Here is a 23,555-nt window from a genome sequence, read left to right on the forward strand (position 1 = left end):
AGGTGGGGGGGGATACCCACGGGGATAGCGTGGATTCGGGGGGACCCACGGGGAGACCCAGTTGTGAGGGACCCACGGGGACAGCATGGATGTGGGGGGACCTACAGCAAGACTTGGGTGTAAGTGACCCATGGGGATGCCCAGGTGTGGAGGCACCCACAGACACAGCCTCAGTGTTGGGAACCCATAGATACAGCCTGGACATGGGGGGACCCGCATATGGGGTGACCTTTAGACCAAGGTATGGGGGAACCCATAGACACAGCTCGGGTATGGGGGGGGGCCCAGCGCAGCCTGGCATTGGGGACCAGCACATTCCGGGTTCTGCTGGCACCCCCCGTCACAGCCCAGCTGTGGGGGGACCCACAGACACAGACTGGTTATAGGGGTCCCACCTGTAACCCCAGGTATGGGGGGCGGCCTTAGCCACAGCAGGGATTTGGGGGGCACAAGGCTTTGGAGGGAATGTGGGGGCTCACCCCCTTGACACCCCACTGAGGGGTGCCCCACAAGGAGCCCCCCAAATCCTCACCACCCCTTGAGCCGCCACAGGTGCCCATGAGGGGAGGACAGAGGGGGTCCCCAAAAAGGAGAGTGAGGCGTTTTCCCCCCTTCCTGCTCCCACAGATTTCCCAGCGTGGAAAACATGGAAAAGTGAAAATGAAAATGAGCCGTTTTCTGGGAATTGCTGGGAGTGAGTGGCAGCCCCTTGGCTTGTCCTCCCGCACCCCAAATCTCAAACCCTGCACTGGGTCCCAGCCTCCCACTGCCCCTCCAGGGCCAAATCGGCTTTTTTGGGGGCCAGCCCATCCTGCCTGCATCCCTCCCGTGCCACCATACCCCAAAATCCCCTTTGCACACCCCAGAGGGGGGGTTGGGGATCATGGACGTGGCTTCCCCTCTGTGGTGACAGTCGCTTTGGGGTGCCACCGGATTTGGGTTGCCACCCAGGGTGAGAACAGCCAGATCCCTCTCTGCAAACTGGTTTATTTGGGGGGTCAGGGCGGGGGGGGCTGGTTCCTGCCTTTTGTACAAGCAGGGTGAGACTGGCAGCTGCGTGCAGGCAGGGACCTGATGGCTGGGGATGGGGGCAAAGGGCTGAGCCTGGGGGCCACAGGGGCACCCCAGACCCCGCGAGGGGCTCAGCTGGACCCTGGGGGCTGCGCTGGGGATGTCAGCCACGTCCCGGGGTGCTGCAGGGTTGGGATGGGGGGACGAGGGGGTGTCATGGCTGCCTCCCCACCCCGATGCACAGCCCACCCTAGGGTGGCTGGAGGGACCAGCCGCAGGGCCGGGGGGGTGGGAAGCTGCTGGGTGGGAGCACCGCACTTTTGCCCGTCCCCCTGCCCTTCAGCTCCAGCTTCACCCCAGGGCTGCTCTGCACAGCTGAGAATGACAGGGGCTCTGGCACCAGCCCCCTGGCCATGAGTGGGAGCCCGGAGAAAGCTCTGGGGGGGAAGCTGGGGTGCAGGAGCACTGATGTGGGGAGCTCCACGTGACTGGGGACTCCTGGCTTTGGGGGCAGCAGCAGCGGGGAGTCGCTGGTGGGGGCCAGGAGGTGGCCAGGGAAGGTGGCCCAGGCAGGTGCTGGGTGGCCCAGGGCCAGCAGCGGTGGGGGGAAATCAGCCAGGTGGGAAAGCTCCTCCAGGACCCCCAGATGGCAACAGGAGCCCCCCAGGCATGGAAGGGACACGGAGCCAAGGCCTGCAGGCAGCAAGAGACGGAGAACGCCACGATTGTGACCGGCAGCAGCACCGTATAGCACAGCCGAGCTGGGGTCATGCCAAGGGGTGCGGGCAGCACCCTGGGGTGCTCTGGCAGGTCCCTTCTCCCTTGGTCTCAGCACCCTTCGGGTGGGTGCCCCGTCCTCTCTCCCAGCCACAGCCACTGGGTGCTGCTGTGGGACCAGCAACAGCCATGTCCCTGCCTGCCTGAGCCCCACCGTACCCTGCACCCACAAAAAAACTGGCACCCACTGCTCTCCACCACCCTGCAACCCCATGCCCTGCCTGCAGGCAGCGAGCCCTGCCTGTACCCGATGCATCCCCTGCCCGTGCAGGCAGCAGCGTGCTGGGTGCTGGGCATTTGTCATGCCCACCAGCCTTGCTGGCCTCACACTTACAGGTCCCAGCGGTGGTCGTCCTCTTCTCCAGCATGTCGGGGTGCCGGGGTCCCCAGTGCCAGACCAGTGGCTCTGCCAGCACCCGCCGGCTCAGCAGCATGCTTGGCACCAACTGGGGGGATGAAAGGGGACGTGGCAGTGTGGGGAAAGGGCAGCTTGTCCCCAGGGATGTCCCCCGGCCAGGCCTGGGTCCCCCGGAACCCCTACCTGGCTCAGCATGCTGGGGGGCATGGCGAGGGGGCGGCACAGGCTGCCGGCGCCTGGCAGCAGGGATGGGCAGTGGGCGTCCCACAGCGGGCAGTTGAGGAAGATGAGTTTGCTGAAGTTGAACTTGTAGGTGAAGCGTTTGCCCTTGGTCTTGTGCAGGATGTGCTTGTTGTAGTAGTACCTGGGGGGAAGGCGGGGGTGTTAAACGGGTGGGCAGACAGTCGGACACCCCCGCCAAGGGCTAGAAACTAGGCGAGCCGAGGGGTCCCCCTGGGATGGCAGATGCCACCCCATGGGGTCCCTCAGGGACATCGAGGGCTGTGCCCCCTCCGCCCCATGCCCCCCATCCCCTGTGGCACCTGAGCGCCCGGCTCAGCTTGTCATAGTTCATCTGGGGTTTGCATTTCCTCTGACCCCACAACCGGGCCACCTCCTCGGGGTCCTTGATGACAAACTCCCCATACTCGCCCTGCTGCCAGGCGATGACATGGCGAAACTCTTCCTGCTGCAGCAGCTCCAGGATGAAATGCCATAACTGGATTTGCCGGGAGCCGGGGCTGGACTCCGCTTTGTACGCCCAGTCGGGGAAGGCCAGCCCTGCGGAGTGAGTGGGGCACGCTTAGGGCTTTCGGGGGTACTGGGGGACATCACCCCAAGGTCACTGCTACCCCCCCCCCCAAAGCAGCTGCTTTTTAGCTCCCGGGTGGGGAGATGGTGACAAGATCTGTGCCCCATCCCGGCATGGCTGTGGGTCTGCAGAGAGGGACCAACCCTGGGTGCAGGCAGGGGGGAAAGCAGGGGGGCTGAGGGTGGGCTCTTTACCCTTTCCCTCCCCAAAGCTTCATCCCGCTTGCTGGGTGCTCACCTGATACCCAGGAGGAGTCAGACAGGACAGGCAGCCCTTGGGACAGACAGCCACACTGCATCCTCCAGCCTGCGAGCAGAAAGCAGAGGAGCCCTGTGATGAGCACCTAGCACCTGGGACACACCCTGCATTGGAGGGGATGCACCCATCACTTGGGGGATGCACCCATCACTTGGGGGATGCACCCACCACCGGAGGAGGATGCTGCAGTGGTATGTGACCTCCGCGACGTGGCTGGAGCAGGCCGTGCTGCCACAGCTCACGGCGACGGCTGTGTCCTCACTTGCAGGGGGGGTTCGGCATTGCCAGAAAACCAAAACCTGCTGGCCCTGACTGCTTCCCGTGGGATGTCCCCCCTCCTGCCCCACTCACCTGTGGCCCCGCCGTGGTGGGGTCTTCCCAGGCAGGAGCTGCTGGGCAGGAGAAACCCTCTGAGGGTCTTAGGGAGCATCACCTGGATATATAAAGGGAGGGGATGGGTTAAGTGTAAATCTGCTTACACCCTGGCAGGGAGGAGAGGGAGCGAGAAATGGCTGGGAAAGAGAGGGGGGAGTGGAGGGTCGGGGTGCAGGGGGGAGGTTTGGGGGTCCCTGCTCAGCAGTGGCTGAAAACCCCGATTGCTTTGTGCCCCTTTGGCTGCAGGTGCCTGGTGGTGGATGCCCCCCCCCACCCCCCCCCTTTATCTGCGGGTGATTCCAGATTCAGCAAAAAAAAAAAAAACCAGGAAAAAAAAAAAGAGATGGGAGCAATGGGACTAGGCAATGGCAGCTTTGTCGCCAACCCCCGCTCCCTCCTCTCCCTTGCCCGAGCGGCCGCGGTGCTTCCCTGGCCCTGTGTCCCAGCCATGTAAATACAAATAGGGCAATTTGGAATATTTGGATTGGAGCAGGAAGGCAAACAGGGCTCCGAGAGTAGCAGATCCAAAGGGCAGGAGGCTGCCAACCCCCACCGAGGGCTCAGGCAGCGATGGAAAAGCTTCATGCCCATTTTTTTTCCTCTCTTAATTTGCTTTCCTCTTGTTTGTTCTTCATTTCTCATTAGCTAGGGCCTCGACACCTCTTTCAGGTCTCTGGTGCAGGGTGGGGGTCCAGGGTCCCCGTGAGTCCCACGGGAGCTGTTGAACCCCAGGGGTGTTTTCCTGGGGTGCCCTGTCTCTGGATGAAGGTCCCCCACGGATTGGGGGGAGAGGAGCCAAGTGGGGACCACAGATGTGGAGGCGGGGGGGTGTCCAAATTGGGGTCCCCGGTGCCCTGCTCTGGGGGTGGGCAGGGAGCCAGGGCCCCTGGGTCCCCCCAGGATGGGGGGAGGGGTACAGCGGGGGGGGTACAGGGAAGGGTTTGGGGCTGATCCTGCAAGGCTGGCTGTCAGGGCTGGGATTTGGCTGGGTTCCTGCCCCTTTATCTCTCCCAAATCCCGCTCCAATCTCCTTAGCCGTGCGCCCCCCCCCCCCCGCCCCGAGCCCTACCGGGGCATCGTCCCCTGGGCAGGCAGAGGTGAAGGGCCTGTTTGTTTAAAAGCATTTAATGCTATTAAAACAAGCGGATTAGGGAGCATCGGAACAGCCAGGAGCCGGGGGGGACAACACCCCAGCAGGACTGGGCGGGGGGGGCCAGATCCTGGGGCTCATCCCAGGTATGGGGCAGGGGACAGAGGCTGCCACACAAAGATGGGGAAGGAGCATCACCACAGCCACCCTTGGTGGCACGTCACCTCCTCATTTCCCGGCGCCAGGAGCCCCACTCTGTGCCGCAGGATCCAACCCATACCCCAGCGGGGAACCCCATCCCAGGCTCGGAGTATCTGCCGATGCTTACAGTGTTTTTCCCCTTTCCCTTCCTGGCCCCACTGATTCCCATCCTTTGGTGTCCTGGGACCGTGGGATTTAAAAGGTTTCAAACAGAAACCCTAACCGGGCTGGGGGGGGGAGGATGACAAGGGGATGAAGGTCACATTGGAAAGTCACAGCCCTGGAAACATCCAGGAGAGGGGCAGAGGGGGGGTCCCCGGGGGGGGCCAGGCTGGTCCCCAGGCATGCTGTGTTCCGGGACAGTGGCATCCCCTGTCCCCAGCTTGATCCCCTCCTGTATCCCAGGGCTGGATACAGCCCATCCCAGGACTCAATACAACTGTCCTGGCCTGGATACGGCCATCCCAGGGCTGGATCTGGCGATCCCAGGGCTGGATATGGCCATCCTGGGGCTGGCCATGCTGGGTGCTGGAGGAGATCTGGGCACTGGACCTGGCTCCTGACCGTGGAGCTCTTATGGCCACTGCGAGGAGCATGGCTGGGATTTGGGCTGGGATATCGTCGGCTTCATCCCCCAAGCCCAGCCCTAATCCTCAAAGCCCTTTGGGGTTTTCCCTCGCCACCTAAATCCTCTTTGGAGCCAGCAGCAAAGGTGGGGCTGGCGCAGGGGCACCAACCCGAGCAAATAGGGCAAAACCCCAACCTTAATTTGGTGAAATTGGTGAAAATGGAAAACGAGACTCATTCCCTGCCTGCACTGAATCCTGCCTGCAGTAAGCCCTGCCTGCAGGCAGAGGTGGAGGCACTGAGCAGCCTCGGGAGCGTGAGGCCAACACGGTGACCCCAAGCAGAGCCATGTCCTGCCCCAAACATCTGCAAAAGGACATCCCAGCATGTGGGTGGGAGCTATGGGGGGAAAGCTGAGTGTTGGGGGCATCAGCTGTGCCCCATGCCCACTCTGGTGCCATCGCGGTGGGCATCCAGGAGTGAGGAGGTCTCTGAGGGGTGCTGGGATCCCCGGGCCCCTGCGAGGGAAGGGCTCACGGTGCCTTTTCCAAAGTGTCCATGCCGGATCGTTCGGGGGTTCTCCTACCTCCCGCCGGTGCCTGGCATCCATCTTGCCTGTGCTCTCCTCGCCTCTGGCGCGCCTGGCCCAATGCATTTCACCGTGTTAGGGTCACTTAAAATGAAAACCCAGTCTTGCCATGCTCGCTCCCAGGAGGGCTGCCATGGCTGCACAGACGATTGCATTAACCCCTCACCAGCCATGGGCTGCCGACCGCTGCCATTGCCGCCATCCTCCTCCTCTTCCTCGTGCCCGGTCCCTGCGGGTGATGGGGATGCAGCTGCCTGTGCACTGGTCCCTCCCTATGGGAGACTGGCTGGTGGGGACAGCCAGAAAGGGCACCAAGCACCTTGGCCGGCCCCGCCAGAGAAGCAGGGATCCGGCAGGGATGTTTTGGCCAGGACAGGGTTTCACCAGCCCTGGAGGCCTCCGGAAAACCCTACCAGAACTACGCATGAAGCCAAGGGGAACCAAAAGGGCCAGTAGCCCATCCCTGCCTGCACTGCTCATCCCTGTGATCTGTAGGAGTGGGTGATGCCAGACAGCCACAAAGGTGACGGGACCCTCCCCAGTTTATCTCCTCCAGCAACACAGGGTCATGTCTGAGCCGGGAGGGATTCGGCCATGGGGAAAACTGGGACCCGAAGGGGAAGGCTGGGCGAGGAGGGGCTGGGGGACAGAGCGAGATGCCCCCTCCATCTGCCATGGGCCCCACTCAGCTCAACCATCCCAGGAAGCCAGCAGCAACGGTGGGGAGCAGCATTCCTTCCCATGCACCCGCTCTGCCTGGTGCTGGGGAATTAAATCTGGGACTGTTTGCTGGTTAAATCAAGCGAGGCTAACACAGTGGAAAGCGATACAGGCCAGGGGGGACGGGATGGATGGATGGGGGTGGGAGAGCAAGGGACATGTGAGACAGGCATGGGGGATGGCTGTGGGGATCCCTGGTGGGTGCTCATCCCCTTGGGAATCACAGGGATGCTGCAAAATTGAGGTGGCTGGGTCCAAAGCGCCCAGGCATCAGGGCTGGAGTGAAAATCTCCCATCTCTCTGTGCCGCATCCATCTCCTGACCGCTGTGCAGCTTGGTCGGTGCCAAGAGACCCCATCCCAACCCGGCATCCGTCCCCCTGGGTCGGTTCCCACTGGGATGCAAGCCCACGCCACGGTGGGAAGCATGACCCCCCCGCACCGCCTTGCGTGGCCACGCTCACTGAGATGTGCCCATCGGCACCTCCCTGGCACTCAGGCCAAACTTTGCCCGCTCCCAGCCAGCACAGCTCTGTCGGCAACACTCCTGCCCGCGGCCCGAGCCCAGCCGGAGCCAGCCAGACGCGCCCTGGCAGCGCAGAGGCCGGGTGGAGCCGGTGAACGTTTCTTGCCGATCCAGGAGCTCGCTGTGAATCCCGCAGGGTGTAGCCGGCTCGCGGCTGCCCACCCATTGCGACACCGTCAGCCACGATGGCGTGGTGCCAGGGCCTCAGGCACCGAGCGCTTTGCCTACCAAAGCGCCGGGCGGGTTCCCGCTCCTTTGCTTTCCCTCCTTGTAATTGGGAGGAAGGGCCTGGGCGGCTCGCTATTTGTTCAGACTTGAATGTCTAGAGCGCGCCGGGAGTGAGCGGGATGGGGAGGTAGCAGCGCTGGTGCCAGACTCATGTCCCGATACCCAGAGCACCTCGTGCACAGCTTCCCCCTGCCCGTTGTACCAGTGCAGAGCCAGGGGATGCTCCAGGTCCAGTCCCAGCAGCTCGTTGTAGATAAACCACCGAGACATCCCCATCTCCCCGGGGATGGAGCTGCAAAGCATGAGCTGGGATCAATAAGTCATTTCTCATGGGTTAATCCCCCCCACCCTGCTGAGAGACCTCACAAATTAAAATTATAATAAGATGAGGTCGGGTGGGAAGGGGAAAAAGTGAGAGGTGGGGCGGGGAGCCAAGCCAAGGAACGGCCATGGAGGTTGGTGGCCGAGCTGAGGGGTCAAGGCAGAGTGGAGCGGCCAAACCTGGGGAGCGAGGGGGGGAAATAAAAGAAAAAAGGGGAAAGGGGATGAAAAGGGAAGGAGGAGGGAGGGGACAAGCAGAGGGGGCTCATCTGAGGGTAGGGGACCACTCATCTGAGATGAGGACAAGGGATGGGGTGAGAGGGGGAGATGAAGAGCGAGGAGACATGATGAACGAGAGATGGGGAGAGAGGAGAGAAGGCAGAATCAGCAGAAAATGGTAAAAGAGCAAGCGGAGGAAAGGAAAAGGGAGAAAGGAGGCAAGAGCCAGGGCAAGGGGTGCTGGGGGACCATGCCGGGAGCAGGATGAGGCTGGCACATGGGCGCATGCCCCGCTCCCGATCCCAAAGCCTCTTCAGGTCCCATTAGCGGGGATGGAAGGTGACAGCTGCCAATCGATAGCAATTGCACCAACAGACTCCTGGTAATAAACCCATTTTGCTCACGTTTTTGTGTGCCCCAGCCCCCTCTAGCGCCTGCCTGCCACCCCCCAGCACAAGCCCCCCAGACCACGGCTGCCTCCAGGCCCCTTTTTGGCTGCAGCTGACGTCGTGCAAAACCCACATGCGGGGCAGGATGAGGCCCTGGGGCTTCGCAGAGCTGGGATGACATGGCTCATCCCTCCTCCTGGCCAGGTGGGAGCAGTGCTCTCTGCCTCTCAGAGGCACCTTTCAGATGCCAAGAGAGGATTAACAGCACCCCAGGCAGGAATGGGGCTGGAGGTGGTTTTAATTGCCATTAAGAGGAGGCTGGGACTGGATGAAAGAGCTTTGGGGTTTTATTGCACCTGTGAATTTGGGTGGTTCCAACAGCAGCAGGCGCCCGCCGACCTGGGAGGTGCTCCTGACCAGATCCCTGCAGGGAGCAGAGACCCCCCCCGGGATAAATTTGGGGGGGTGTGGGGGGATGCCAAGAAGAGACCCCGGGGACTTGTGAGCGTGGGGTGGAGAGGGTGTGGGGAAATTCCCAGTGGGTCTGCAGGCTCGCTACCCTTAGGGAGCGGGGAGGGGACCTCCCACGTACCTAGCTGCACAAGAGCATCCCCCCACCCTGCCAAGCTGGGCATCCCTCCCCAAAAAGGCTTTGGAAAGTCCCAGAAGGATTTCCCGCCCCCCCTGCCCAGTGCCGTGTTATCCAGCCTAGCATGACCCTGGTAGCATGATGCTCTGGCATCGGAGAGATGCTCGGCCATGGCGTGATGCTGTGGTGCTGGGTCAGGGAGCAGCTCCTGGGCTGTCTGTGCCGGTCCAGCTCCCCTCTGGCAACCTGTAGAGCCTTGTCCCCCCATTCCCATTTCATCTTCACTGCCTGCAAGCAAGAGCATGGGGACAGCAGTGGTCCTTGGGTGATGCGGAATGAGTTGGGGACAGGGGACCCCGTCCCTGCCCTGCCCCAGACCCTGTTGGGGCTCCTGTGCCTCCGAGGGAGAAGGGAAAACCCTGCGGGGTTGTTTCTTAAACCTGTTTTTTTCTTTTCCAGGGCTCTGATTGATGCCCTGTGGGGCTGGAGCTGCAGCACCCGGCAGCAGTGCTGGCTGCTGGCACCGTGTCAACACACCAGACCTGGGAGCCAACAGATGCAGTGGGGACGCCTGTCCTGCCATCCCCGTGAGGACACGGGGCAGGGAATAAAAGTGCAGATCGCCTTGCCCCAAACCCTGTTTCAGGATGGAGCAGGTGGGATACAGCCATGGGCATAGACAGGGGGGCAGGAGCCGGCTGCCAGCTCCTCCAGGGAGGCCAGACTCTGCTCCCATTAGGTTATGGCAGATGCCATTGGCTTGGCATAACCATGGGGGTCTTCGCTTGGGGGATGCGAGGCCCGATGCTGGGAGGAACAGATGAAACCCCAGCATGGTTTTTCACCCCTCCCCGGGGAACTGGGTGGGGGGGCAGCCGGGAGCCAGAGCGAGAGCAGATAACACGGTGGCCAAATAAGAGATAAAGCAAGTACCTGATCAATGCAGGTGAAAAGGAGGAACAGCACAGATCAATACTGGCAGCCCCGCCCTGCCCCAGCAGGTGAGGAGGAAGGGGAAAAGGAGAGTGAAGGAGGGGAGAGAGATGAAGAGGAGGCACAGAGGGAGGTGCAGCCCATGTCCTGCTTCACACCTCCCATCCTCCCCCGCAAGCACTTGCTCCTGGGGCTGGGATGAGGACGAGGAGTCCCGAATCACAGGCTGCCCCCTCCCCCAAAAAAACCCTGAACCATGAGGGGCTGCAGTATCACCCCCATCCCGCAAGCCTAAGCGGCTCCAGCTCAGGGAGTGAAAAGCAAGCAATGGAAGGAGGAACAGCATTGGTGGGGGACAGCTTTCCTGGCCCCCACATTGCTCCCCCAACGTGAGGCTTTGAACTCGGCTCTTGGCCATGCCGGTGTTTGGGAAGGAGGGGGAGCACCTGGCTGGGAGCACAGCCCTAGCTCCGAAGCACAGGCAGGCTCTTAATCAGCTTTGCCATCGGCTGCCAGGATGAGCTGCTGAGGCCACTTTGGAAAATTCCCGCTTGGATTTTTGCTGGAAATTTCTAAAGATAAAGCTTTAGTTTTCCAGTTTGGTCTCAAATCTCCCTTATTTTATCCTGGAAAGCAGACAATGTTCCGCTCCAGAGGAATCCTCAGCGGGGCTGGAAGGGTGCTCATCTTCCTCATGAAATGGGAAGCGGATTTGCAGTTTTCCCTTTTAATCAAGAAGCTGGAAAAGCATCTGCAAAAGTGTGGTTTTTCCTCTTATTTTCCTGGCCGCTCGCTCCCTGGGAGGGGCTTGATCCTGCACAGGGGCCAGCAGCATCCTCTGGGCGAGAGGACACAACTCCTCCGGCTCCCACACTCGCTGCCTCGTTGTGCAATGGGATTTTTTTTTTTTTTTTTTTTGCAATGACCATTTTGCTAACTTCCAAACAGGACCTGTTTTTTTCTGAAAATGTCTCAAATCGCCCCCAGGATTGGCCTGGGAATGCCCCACTGAAGCCACCTCACTTGGCCCAGGCTCCTGCAACAGGAAAACCAAGGTCTTGAATTCACACCTAATTGATAAATAAAAAAAAAAAAATCCACCATCAGGATTAGCCAGTTGTCAGGACCCTAGTGTGTGTGTCCTTGGAATTAATGGGTGTTTAATTAAATATACTTCTTATTAGATTAATTGTTTGTCCAAGGAAGGGAGTGGAAAGCTCTTGCTGGGCAGCTCTGTCCCTCCAAAAGCATGGCATGAATAAGAGGGTGCTGGGGGGATGGTGGGGGGTCAAGCTGCCCTGTGCCTGGCGTCACTGCCCCAGACATCCCACCACCATTTGCAAGAGAATTAATAATAATAATTATAAAGGCCTGGAAAGGTGATGGCCATGGAGCAGAGCCCCACAGTGTAAGCACAAGGCTGAGAGCCAGCTCCTCCGCTAATCCCCTCCTGACACAGATCCCTTTCTGTGCTCAGAAATAAAATGAAAAAGGAAATAAAAAAAACCTCTGAGCTGCCTTCCCAGCCCGAGCGGGGTCCCCCATGCCAGCACGTCCCTAGCCCCTCCATCCTGGCCCCTTTCCACTGGAGAAGCCCTATAAAAAAGGCACCATTGGCAGCAGGCCTGGCCAAGGTGGAAAGCCGCACTGGTCTCAGGGCTGGAATTTAAGCCAGTTTTAGTTGAATTTAGTTTAAACACAACTTTACAAGCCCAACCCTGCATCCCTCCCATCCTGCTCAGCGGCACTTCAAGTCTTCCCAAACCTGCACCTGTCGGCAAAGCTCTGTCTGTCCATCCATCCTATTGCAGATCCGCCCCCGGGGGATGGGGACATGGGAAATCAGGATCACCAGAGACATACAGGACGGCAATTACCTTTGGGAAAACCCTGGCGGCGGCAGGGATGGGAGCACAGGGGGTTGCAGGGCAGAGCAGCAGGTCACTGGGGATGCTCCTCTCCAAAATGGAGCCAAGAGCATCTTGTTCCGGATGCGACCTGGGATCTGGACGCGACGTGGGCTCTAGGAAAAGCTTGGAGAGATGTGGGTCAAAGCGGCACCACCAGCTCCCTAGTCCCAGAGCGAAACCTGCCAAGAACTGAGCTACCAGCAGAAATGCTTATTTAAAAGGTTTATTTAACGTTTTAATTTGAGGTAAAATACTTTTTTTTTTCTTTCAACTTCCATAACAAAATACAGAGCTATCAGATACCCCTGGAAAAAATATGTATATTATACATATATTTCTATAACATTACATCATATATATATAATATATATATGCAAACTTTTTTTTGAAGACTTTATAGAAAGTGGAACGTCTAAAGGCACTGCACAATGGAGTATTTAAAGACTACTTTACATTGTTATGTACATATACACACACGTTCAATCCTGCTCTCCGTGGACAGACAGCTCAAGCTAACCACGTCCCCGCCATACGTGTATGCATCCACACTAATCCCTGCTGAATCAATTCTAGTAAAGTCAAAGAACATGCCTCAGGAAAAGTGATTTGTTTTTCTTTAAAAAAAAAACAACCAAAAAACCAACTTTCTATTGGTAAATACTTTCTCCTTAAAAGCACTCTAAAAAATTGAACTTTTTTTTAAACAATCTGATTACGATTATTTCAAACCAAAAGAAGAAATTCATTTTTTTTAAACCCACCAGGATCCATAAGACAAAAAGAGGAAAAAAAAAAACCCCACAACAAAAAGTTACTTTAAAAACAAAAACATAATTATGGAATAAATAAAAGCAAGGGACAACCAAGCAACGGGTGGAACCTCCCACAGGCGATGAGGGCAATGAGATCGGCTGCCAAGGTTAATGCTTCTGGAGAGGGGCTCTTCCTCCTCCTCCTCCCCCCTGGCATTTTGAGGAGGGGATGGGTGGCCCCAGCCCGGGGCTCATTTTGGCTCTGCAGCTCGTTAGCTTGCTCACCGCCGCAGGGAGATGTGTGGCTAATCCTCCCTGCCCCATCTTGATCTTTTTTTTTTTTTTTCCCCAAAAAAATCTTGGCTTACTGCTGGTTGTCCGATTAAAGTCTCTTTCCTACAGATTCTCTATGACTAAACAAAGCAAAAATGGTTTAAACATTAACATGCTCTTGATTAATTAATACAGGTGGACATTGAGATTTCAACCATTTAAACTTTACAAGTTTAAATATTTTGGCACATCGGAATATATATATTTTTTTTCATTTATTATTTAAATTGTATTTATAAGCGCCCTCCTCCGAGGCTGCTGCTAGGCAATGTGAAGTCTGGTCGGGAGGAGCCCCCGCCTTGCACTGAGGTGACCCCCTGAGCCGGCAGGGACATGGGTGACACTGCCAATGTGGAGGGAGCAGGGAAGGGGGGGCTGGCTGGCCGCCCCCTGCCCACCCCTTACCCCCACTCCTTTCCAAAGCGGAGCCCATCACCCGCAGCCGGTCACTGGTCCGTTGTCCTGAGAACCTGAGTCCTTTATCCCTGAACGCGGAGCTCCCGGTTTGCAGTGCAATGGCTATGAAGACAACACCCCCTCCCTCCCCTCCCCAGCCCCCCAAAACCAATTACAAACTTTTAAAGCCAAACAACAGTTCAACTTTTCTGTTTTTGTTGGTTTTTTTGCCTTAAATTAAGGGCAAGAAGGGTGGCTCCCTGCCCCGCCAGCCCCCTCCTCAAACAGGAGAGGCACCCACGGGCTCCGGCACTTGGGCGTGAGGAAGGGTGACGATATGCATTACTGATGGAAAAGGCCTCGTGTTTCTAATTCCTGAGTTCACTCGATCCCCTCTCCGGGACCGGATTGAGGGGTTCCTTCCCCCTTTCCTCCACACTCGGCACTGGCCGTGGAGGTAAATCCAGGTGCCAGGGGTCCGGAGCCAAGCTCACCCAGGTAAGTGGATTACGGCTCCTGCATCCCCCCCTCCCCAGAACCTCTCCGGGTACCACGCACGGAATCTTCTTTCGGCAGGGCCCAACCAGCCCCATCTAACAATGTCTGCAAATAATCTTGTGCTCACACATGCTCCCTGCCCTCCTCCAACAGTTACCGAGTCCTCGACTGGAAAAATCTGCCCGCGCACGCCTCTCGCCTACGACCGCGTGAATAATCAGCCGCTCTCTGGATACAGCTCTTATCCCCGTGGAGACGGGTTGTTTCCAAGCTCCTTTCAAGGAATCGTTAGGGATTCGTCCCGACGCAGCGGGAGACAAGCATGTTCCTCAGTGTAATCTGGAGCCTAAGTTAATCAGCCTAACAAGAAACGCAGCTGCGTAGGGAAATAGCAGATTTATAGCAAAAATACAGCGAGATTTACATGGCGAACCCCGCCTCGACCCAGCCTGCGGAGACAGAGCCCGGCAGGCACAGCTGCCCCTCCACCATCCTTCGCTCCTGCAACCATCACACTCTCCATCACTTCTCCATCATCAGGCAAAATTCAAAATCTCCACGAAACCCAACCTCGGCCAAGCGCATCTGGCTCTGGCGCAGGCTGCTCCTGTCAATAGACCCTGCTCACATAAAGTGTACACGTAGTTAAGGCATGAGTCAAAGTGATAGGGGAACCAAACAAAGGAAGTAAGATTTAACAAAGCTCCTGTCATTCCTTCTCTATGAACTCACCACAATCATTTCAGTGTTAATCTTCCAATCACTCCCAACTCCACCCATACAATTAGGAAAAAAAAAAAAACCTAGGGTACATTTTAATGCGTATATTAAAGGCATTAGGTTATTTTTTTTTCCCACCCCACTCCCTTCCCTGAAAGATTTTTTTGTTTTTTTGTTTTTTTTTTGTTTTTTTTTGTTGTTTTTTAAATCTTTTGCTCATGGCTTCTGCAGTATTTCAGAAAGGCGAAAAGGACGACTAACGTATCCTGAAGCGCTACTGAGATCCGCTCGCCGGGAACGCGGCTCCCTCTCTCCAGCAGCGTCCCACCTTGCTGGCGCGCCAGTGACTTTCCGAGTTGTCTTTCTGCAACCTTCTCCACTCCACAGACAGTGCAATATTCCCTCAGCCTGTCCCCCAACACTCCCTCCCCGCAAAATACAGACAGCTTCCAAGGCTGATGCACGGCACGTCTCAAGCGGGCAGGAAATCCTCTCCCACCATCGCACCAGGCTCCATATATAAAAAAAAAAAAAGGGAACTAGATGAATTCGGAGATTCCTGCTTCTATAAATGCTAGAGTGTATATAAAATAGACCGTGTCTGGAGTTCCTCCGTCCAGGTGGAGGCCTCAACCCCGCTGGAGTTCGTGCAAGGCCTGAAGCTCGCGCACAAGGGTGGCCGGCTTCCCTCGCCTCTCCTAATCGGAGCAAGACAACCGCGTCTCACCTGCAATTCAACAATGAAAACAAAGAACACAAACCCCCTAGTTTCTAGAATTACCAAACCAGGCTAGCCCCAGCCCCCCGCCCGCCCCCCACGCTCTGCAACCTTGCTACATAAATACACAGATGTTTTCAGCACAGACGGACTGCAAAGCTCCCCCAGGCTTAGGTGTCGGAGGCAGCTGTGGCCGTCACGGCCTTGGGACCTGCCATGAGGTGCGGGCTGCCCAGTGCCCCGTTCCAGTGGACTCGGCCATTCTGGCGCTCCTCGGGGATGTCTGCCTGCCGGTCACCGTTCCAGCGGCGCTTGAGACGCAGCTTCGGAGGCATCAGGGCATCCTCTCTCTTCTCCTGAGCCCCCGATTCTCCGGCAGACTCTCGGGATGACTTCTCCGCGCTGCTCTCCCCTTGCTCCTGGGATTCTTCAGCTGAGAAGCCGGCTTGGGTGGGTGCCAGTGGGGCTGGGTGCCACGACGGGGCAGCCGGTCTGACAAACACAGGCCCTTTCTCCTCTTCCAGGCTGGCTGCCACACCGGAGCCTTCCTCTCTCTCACTTTTGTCTTTTCCTTTCGCCGGTGGCTCTTCGGACTCTGCCTCCTTGTCCATCACGGGCTCAACCTTGACCCTGGGAGGAGGAGTAGCTAGCTGGGGGGCTGCCGGCTCCTCAGCACTTTCCAGTCTCTCTCTGTTTTTGCGCCCCACAGGTGGAGGCTGTAGCTTGATGGGGAACTGGGGCTGCTCCTCAAGGGGCATTTGGCACTGTAGTGGTGGCACCATGAGCGGATAGCGGGGGAAAGTCCGCGGACTCAGGTGGTAGTTGAAGACGGAGCAAGCTTGTGAATGCAGGTAGTGTTTCATTTCCTCGGGGTTAAAAGAGAAGCAGCTGCTACCTGTGAAGGGGCTGAGGCCCGGAGAGGGACTGTAGGAGAAAAGGGTGGGAGTCAGGGACAACGCAGGAGAGATTGGGACGTTTAGGACCCCGCCGCGCCCTGGCAGAGGGGACACGGCAAAGGGGCTGTGAGGATCTGGGTAGATCCCGGGCCTGGTGAAGAGAGGGAGCATAATATCGGGCTTGCGCTTCTGGTGGTTGATGCTACCAGTGCCCATGGCATTGCGCGAGGCCATAAGATCCACACCACGGCGCCAATCCGAGGAGCCGTCCTCCAGCTCCGGCATGTCCGGCTTCCTCTCGCCGCCGTCACCCAGCACTTCTGGGTTGGATGGGACCAGGGACCCACCAGAGAACCGACCAGGCTGGGCATCTTCGGTGGGAGAGTGGCTGTCCAGTGGTGGGAAATGGAAGCGGGATGAAGCCGTTGGCACAGGAGGAGCGCTCTGTGGCACAACACCTGGGACAGGGAGGCGAAAAGAGAAAGAGTACGGGAGAGAGTTAAGAGCGCAGCTGCTGAGGGAGTTAAATCACAGGTAAAGAGCTGCTTTTTGGCCTGCACCCGCAGGCGTTTGGAAGAGTAACACAAAAATACCATGCGCTATCAACAACACAGCAGGCGATTAGATGGGAGGTGCCTCTCCCATCTGCTCCCTTCCCCTGCATAGCTCCAGTCTCCTCTGCCCACCTCAAAACCTCGCCACTGCTGGGGATGAATATTCTCCTCTCTCCACCCTGGCTGAGGTTTCATGAACCTCCAGTGCCACCGAAATAATTTCCACTTTCAGACGCCCTCCCCTGACCTCCCCGCTCTGGTTTAACCAGAAAACGTCTCGGCGACGGTGCGTTAGGTTAAGCAATCGTGCTCGAATGCTGCCTGCAGAAGCGCTGCTGGTAAACCTCAAGCTCTCAGGGCTGACTGAAAGTCACTGATTTGTGCTTTTCTGGGAAGACATCTTTTCTCCAATGTTTCTGCCAGCAACACTGCCAGCTCTTGCTGGCTCCTCTTCCACCGCCGTTCCTTTGAAGCCGCCTGTCTACAACTTACTCGTGCCATACCGAGCCATATTGAGGCAAATTCTTCCACCCGCTTTCTCACCTCCACAACGCACCCGTTGATTCTCCCTTCCCTTCAAAACTGCACAAGCGAGAGTTGAGAGAAGAAACCTGATTCCAGTGCCCCAAACAGGTTTGATATCCCAACCCCCACCCCAGCCAGAAGGAAAGAAAACAGGTTGTAATTAGACAAGTGCATTCCAGTTCTCCAAACTTCTTTTTTTAAATGCATGCCCCAGAGATAGGAGGGAGTGGCTGCAAACAGGGAAAAGGAACAGCAGTGAGCAATATTGAGCTGGAACTGCCCAGACTCGTTGCTGCAAGTAATTATAGATTTGCAGCGCAGCTTCATACTACATCTTACACCCCCATGCTTTGGCTAAGGACTCCTGGAGAATACACTTCCTTCTCCTCACTGCCATAAAGGCAGCGTGTCCCACACAGGTGAAGCAGAACGCCTTTATGAATATTTCTATTCTCCCAGCCTTGTTTTGGGGTTACTGTTTGCTTAGAAGACAATGCCTTGAAATCGCATTTGTGCTCATGCCCAGCTGGGACTCCCCTGGGGCGGGGAGGGATGCAGGTCGCTTCAACTGCCAAGATGAACGAGCAGTCACCGCCGTATGTCGGCACAGGCTACACGAGCACTGATGAGAAATACTCTTGCCCACATGTAACCTGTTTTTCTCAGCCGCCGGGGTTTCAGAGTCGACATTCAATCCCCACTTTCCCCTGCTCTCTCCCTGCTAGATGAATCTTCAAGGCTTCCCCTGGGGCACTCTTCACAAGGTGAGAACTAAGCGCACAGTCCTGTGAGAAAGGCCGGTTCAGGCGCCTCTGCGTTCGCGCTTTCTTTGCTGTGGAGAGTTTGCAGTCTCGGGCCTCGCTGTAATGACTTCCAGAAGGGCTGGGGTTTTTTTTGATGGACTCGATGGCCACTAATTTCCCTGGTTGCGTGGTGGCTGTGCAGTTATGGAGGCAATCGCCCCAGCTGTAGAAATCTAGCTATGGGGGACTTAACTCCACCAAAAAGTATCTAGCGAACAAAGGACCCTCTTCCAGAGAAACCACAGCAGTACTGCTGACTCTGGGACAAACCCAGAGTGAACTCCTGCTACTGCTCCTGGCAAGAGACTCAAAGGCCTTTTAGAACGAGAAGGGAACAATTATGCTCCATTCTCAAACTCTTTTTCGTTATCCTGAACGTCAGCACGCCATTCTGCCGCAGGGAGAATCGAGAAATACCTGTGATTTTAGTCAAACTCAGACGAGTTACTACTCTTCTCTGGAAACTGCTCTGTGCTTGCTATCACGTTCCTCTGAACTCTAGACAGAAGTTGGTCAAGAAAAGTTCCTTTTGATTTAAAAGGACCACAACTGAAGCAAACAAGGGGCCTTTGCAGAAGCGGGGAGGAGAGCAAACTGCTGTTAAGCTGTGAACTTTCTGATAGTGCTCACATGCATGCCTTGCCATGCACCTCTAAGCTCCTTGTCAAGAAGGGTCACATTTATATGGCACCATAAAATTACGTTACAAGCATGTGAGTGAGGCAAGGTCCCTGCAACAGAACTAAAACCCTCTTATCCCAAGGACACCCGCCGCCCAACAGCAAAGCAAAGCAAACCTGCGGCACCCATAAAGACAGTCCAACAAGCAAGCTCCAGTAGGAAACCAAGATGTCTCCAGTCTCCCCTGAAGACAACCACAGATGCGTCTGTGACAAACCCGAGGGAAAGAGCACTCCAGATAAGGCTTTATCAACGTCCAGACATTCCCACCACAGCAGCACTGATTGCCCCAGCAGTCTTTCAAGTGTAGGAGATGACTGATAGGGGATCTGCAGAGGCTGCGGGGTTGGTCCCAGCCCTGTTCCACATGCCAGGAGCAGGGACAGTTAAAAGAAGTCCCGAACCTGCACTCACCATTAGGCCGAATGTTAATGAATGGGTAGTTAGGCATCACCAGCTTGTTGAAGTTGAACTTGTAGGTAAACCTTTTGCCTTTTGTCTTGTGGAGAATCCTCTTGTTGTAATAGTATCTGTTAATGAAAGTGAAAGAGATCAATCAAAACATGTGGCGATCTGTTTAAAGCTCTTGTTTCTTTTAGCGCCATCAACATCCACCTACGACGTATCTACAAAAACAAAGTTGCCCAGAGAATTTATGTTATTAATACAAGAAAATATTAGTCAATCGGGAAGTTTCCAAATGACACCCACTCCTTTTACAACACATTCTTTAGCAGTAGGTTTCAAACCATTTTACAGGCCATTATGTTCCTTAGAACATGTGGGAAAAGGTGAGATCCTGAAAGGAAGCAAAAGCTGAACAACAGGCCAAGCCTGTACATGCTGTTCTCACCCCTGTCCAAACTGGGACCAGTGCCATGGGCTGGAGGGGTCTCGTACAAGCATCCCACACGGCACTGGCATTACCTCCCTAATCCCATCTATGCCAAGTGCCCTGCAGCCAGTGAAACATGCATGGTCACTCCATGTGGGCTGTGACTGCTGGGGGAATGTTACAGGACCCAGAACAGGAGGGGAAAATTCAGGTGAACCTGTGCTAAGACACTGAACCTGAAAGAGGGGAATGTGTACCTGGGCTGGGGCAGAACAAAACTCAGTGCAATGACGGAGCTGAGCAAAAGGGACCAAATTACCAAGATAGCCTCAGATTTGTTTTTTATTTCTGCAACTTTCAAAGCCTTGGGTATTTGTAACAGCGTACAAGGCATCAGGCTGGAAATCGGGAGAGCTGGTTTCTGCTGCTCTCATGCCAGTGAGCAAGTTGCTTCCCTTCTGTTCACCCATTCGCAGCTTCAGACTAGAAACACTCCCTCACCTTTGCAGGCAGCATTGATCAGGGCTGCGGAGGGCAGGCGTTTGGAGCCAGCCCTGACCGCTGGCCAGCCTCCCTTCCTCAACTTCCCAGCACCAAATGAAGGCAGAAGAACTTGGCCACAGAGACAGCAGGTATAATCCCCACCGCAGCCTCCTCCCCACTTACACCACCACTGTTTGTCCTCAGCCTCCTAAGACTGGTGTACAAACAAAGGTGTTACATGCGGATCATCGCCACCGTTCTCTGTACGTAGAGGTGGATTAACACACACTGCCTGTTACCACAGTGTGCACCAAATAAAGCAGGGCCAGCTCCAAGCAGGATGGGGGGAAGGAGCCACAGGTCCCAAGCCAAAGCGGCTGCTGATACCTGCAGTGCTGTTGCCCTTCTGCTGTCACACTCAGCATCAAGATGACAAGACATGATCAGTATTGGCAGGTGGAGGCTATTTTCCACTCCCATCCACCAATTACAGCCTCAGTGCCATTCAATTTATTGTTTCCTTCCTGTTCCAGTACGAGACTCTTGTGTTTGCTGCCTTGTTTGTCTTTGTCAGCTCCACCCAGGAGGTATCAGAGGGCGTAAGGCAACGAAGTCCACGTTACAGACTGATAATGCCAGAACCTGTTAGGAACCCAGCCACTCCTGCAGGTGACAGGCTTGAAATGCTGAAATACTTCAGAGGGTCATGCTAGTTTTCCACTGACTTCAAAATGCACAGCGATAACCAGAAAAAAAAAACAACCAACACCTACGGAAAGGTCAAAATAGAGGGCAAAGTTGTACTGGAGGCTTTGGAGTTACAAAGTGCAAAGTGAGGAATGCTCAGCCCCTGTCTCACGCAAGGGATCACTGGTGGCCAAAGGGTGTCCTTAAGGACACCCAAATTCATGTCATCAGGGCTCGGGAAACACCCAGTCCAGGCCCTCGCCTTGGGACTGGCACTGAAGCTCTGCCTCACGCAGATTTAGCAGTAAAGAGGAGAGTACAAATTATGTTCAAAGTGGAGTTGCTTTCTCTGAAACGGTACCCTTGACGGTGTGATAATAGAGTAACACCTCTGGTTTCCTCCCACACCTTCATTGCTCAAGCCAGCAGCGGCTATGGAAGCTGAGAAAAGAGACAGAAAAGCTCCCCGGAAGGAAGCCATCCTGATAATAACAACCTGAACTAAAGGTGCAAATTTACACTGTGACATAGAACATGGCACGGTGAATCAGGGACTCCCTGCCAATCACACCCAAGTACAGTCAGACCTACCAAAGCAATCTGGCACCCCAGAACTCAAAATTTCATACAAACCTCCCAGAAGTCTGGGTGCCACCAAACCAGGGACTGAATACCTACAGTCACCCAAATGAGGCAGGAAGGGATGAAGGGAGAGCTCGTTAGAAGCCCCTGACCTCCAAGGAAACTCCTGCTCACCTGAGAGCCCGGCTCAGCTTGTCGTAGTTCATCTGGGGTTTGCATTTTCTTCTGCCCCACAGCCTGGCCACTTCATCAGGGTCCTTGATGACAAACTCTCCGTACTCGCCTTGCTGCCAGGCGATGACATGGCGAAACTCCTCCTTCTGCAGCAGCTCCAGGATGAAATGCCATAACTGGATTTGCCGGGAGCCGGGGCTGGACTCAGTCTTGTAAGCCCACTCTGGGAAATGATAACCTTGGGAAGGGCCACAAAAAAAAAACAAAACACAAAAAAAAAAAGAAAAGAAAAAGTCATTCAGACAGCAACAGGAGCTCACCACTGCCAAGCTCTACTGTGTATTTATCATGTTTTCTCCAGAACGAGACCACAGAGCATTGCTGGGGGCTGTAATTCTATTAAATATTCAATGTGGAAGAAGAGAAACCCAGCTCTCCTACTCTAGCTGCTCATTTTCATCCTCCTTTTAGCCCCCTTGCCTTGGAGAATGCCCAAACAGCACCAAAAAAATGGTAAGACTGAAAGGGACATAAGTACGAGCAGCAGTGGAAAGGAGACCAAAAGCTTTAGACATCGCTACAGTTTGGACTCCAGGTGGCTGAAATAAGGCAAATAATCCGGATTTGAGCATTTGGTGTGCTGATGTCGAGGAGGGGGTGAGGGCGGATAGCTCTCAGTGACTCCAGCTCCCCCTGATTTCAGAGCACGGCAGCCCGCTCCAGCTTCAACTGCGCCGGCAGATGTTTCTGAGTGACTGCCAAGTTCAGCTTTCTCAGAATAGTTTCCCAGCACAAGTACTAACGCGAGGGGTTTTTTTTTTTCTGTTGTGTTTTTTTTTGTTGGTTTTTTTTTCCCCCCAAATCATCATGGCCACAATTTCAGGCTCCGACAGCGTGGAAGAAGTCGCATCATGCTCCAATGCCACCCACACCACTATTGCAGGCTGTGATAGGAGACAAAACCAGGCACAAGCTGTACCAGACCAGAGGGGATCCACCTTAGAGATCCCAAATCCTTACAAATAAAACATCTCCGGGAAGATTTATTTGCATGTTAAACCTGGCGCTCTTAAAAATTCGCTGACAGCCCATCATGCAGACGTCTGATCGATCCACACTCACACGCAGCTTTTGCCCACATACGAAAGCTTTTGGGAGAGGTGGAATTAATCCCGCCTGAGCTCCTTTATCCTGGGAAAAGAATTCGTAACAGCTGAACAACTCAGCCTTTAGACTTCCTTACCTCCTCCTCCTTCTGGCTTATCCACAATGCTGCAGCCTGCTTTCATTTTCTCCCTCCTGCTGACTGCGAAACAGAAGGAAATCGGCATCAGTGACATCGACACGCCATCATCGCAGGCGGCACTTGGAATTTCTCTGGAGAGGCCACCTCAAGCCGTAACCCTGTCCATGCCCAGAGATGCTGCCCAGGGTCTCCCTGACCATAATCATCCCTGTCCGTCTTTCCCCAAAACTGCCATTTAATCCCTGCCTCCCTCCTGCCCTGCTGTTAAAGCCCACGAACGAAACGCGGCGGCACGGCGAAGCCATCAGACAGACAAAACAAGCCAAACACAGTTTGTCTTCTGTTACTAGACAGGCTCCACTGCCAAAATACACAAGCTGCTGAGCTCGCCCAGATGTACCAGTGAGGGAAAAAGGGGGGGGGGGGGCGGGAATAAAATCCCGGCTCCCGATCCCCTTCGGATACGGCACATCTGATTCCAATCGCTTTAGGTGGGCTCAGCTCAAAGCTGTACCTGCCAGCGCCTCAGATATCAAGCGTTGGGGAGGGGGTGTAGGGTGGGTGTCCCCCCAAAAGGTAAAAGGGGCTCTGGTGTGCAACAGCAGCGACAGCCGCCGGTTCTGGGGCAGGGGCCGAGCCCCCCCCCCCCGAAGACCCAGCAGCCAGCCGAGCCCCCGGGAGGAACCGGCCCCGCTAGGCTTTCCTACTTTGAAATGTTCAAAGTATGTAAATGGCTGCCAGGAGGAGAGCAGGCGCCGCCGCGGCGGCCGGGCCCGGGCTGCCGGGCTCCCGTTACAGCCG

At 55.7% G+C, this 23,555-nt stretch overlaps 2 protein-coding genes across 3 annotated transcripts; both read right to left on the minus strand.

Moving 5' to 3' along the window:
* Window positions 1-1,261: 1,261 nt before the first annotated feature.
* Window positions 1,262-3,255, minus strand: LOC104829753 (ETS translocation variant 3-like protein). Its single transcript, XM_010564200.1, has 5 exons — window positions 3,195-3,255; window positions 2,689-2,926; window positions 2,330-2,510; window positions 2,123-2,234; window positions 1,262-1,704 (listed from the first exon to the last, which is right to left on the minus strand). Exons 1-5 carry the CDS (start codon window positions 3,253-3,255, stop codon window positions 1,262-1,264), a joined length of 1,035 nt encoding a protein of 344 aa, XP_010562502.1.
* Window positions 3,256-15,097: 11,842 nt separating this feature from the next.
* Window positions 15,098-22,832, minus strand: LOC104829687 (ETS translocation variant 3-like). 2 transcript variants are annotated; one of them, XM_010564124.1, is made up of 4 exons: window positions 22,752-22,832; window positions 21,509-21,746; window positions 19,162-19,277; window positions 15,098-16,642 (listed from the first exon to the last, which is right to left on the minus strand). In XM_010564124.1, the coding sequence occupies exons 1-4, from the start codon at window positions 22,795-22,797 to the stop codon at window positions 15,459-15,461; spliced, it is 1,584 nt and encodes a 527-aa protein (XP_010562426.1). In that variant the 5' UTR covers window positions 22,798-22,832; the 3' UTR covers window positions 15,098-15,458. The 2 variants fall into 2 exon arrangements, with proteins under 2 accessions (XP_010562426.1, XP_010562427.1); XM_010564125.1 differs by having other exon boundaries at window positions 16,063-16,212.
* Between the last annotated feature and the right edge of the window lie 723 nt (window positions 22,833-23,555).

Source organism: Haliaeetus leucocephalus, unplaced genomic scaffold (genome assembly GCF_000737465.1).
Source record: "Haliaeetus leucocephalus isolate CR32 unplaced genomic scaffold, Haliaeetus_leucocephalus-4.0 Scaffold175, whole genome shotgun sequence".
Taxonomy (NCBI): domain Eukaryota; kingdom Metazoa; phylum Chordata; class Aves; order Accipitriformes; family Accipitridae; genus Haliaeetus; species Haliaeetus leucocephalus.

Excerpts from the sequence above, each read along its gene's own strand:
- LOC104829753 (XM_010564200.1), bottom strand. The coding sequence starts at position 3,255 with ATGCAGTGTGGCTGTCTGTCCCAAGGGCTGCCTGTCCTGTCTGACTCC. Across the intron at positions 2,927-3,194 it reads TGACTCCTCCTGGGTATCAG|GGCTGGCCTTCCCCGACTGG; the intron begins GTGAGCACCCAG and ends CTCACTCCGCAG. Across the intron at positions 2,235-2,329 it reads CCCCCAGCATGCTGAGCCAG|TTGGTGCCAAGCATGCTGCT; the intron begins GTAGGGGTTCCG and ends TCATCCCCCCAG.
- LOC104829687 (XM_010564124.1), bottom strand. The coding sequence starts at position 22,797 with ATGAAAGCAGGCTGCAGCATTGTGGATAAGCCAGAAGGAGGAGGAG. Across the intron at positions 21,747-22,751 it reads TAAGCCAGAAGGAGGAGGAG|GTTATCATTTCCCAGAGTGG; the intron begins GTAAGGAAGTCT and ends GCCCTTCCCAAG. Across the intron at positions 19,278-21,508 it reads AAGCTGAGCCGGGCTCTCAG|ATACTATTACAACAAGAGGA; the intron begins GTGAGCAGGAGT and ends TTTCATTAACAG.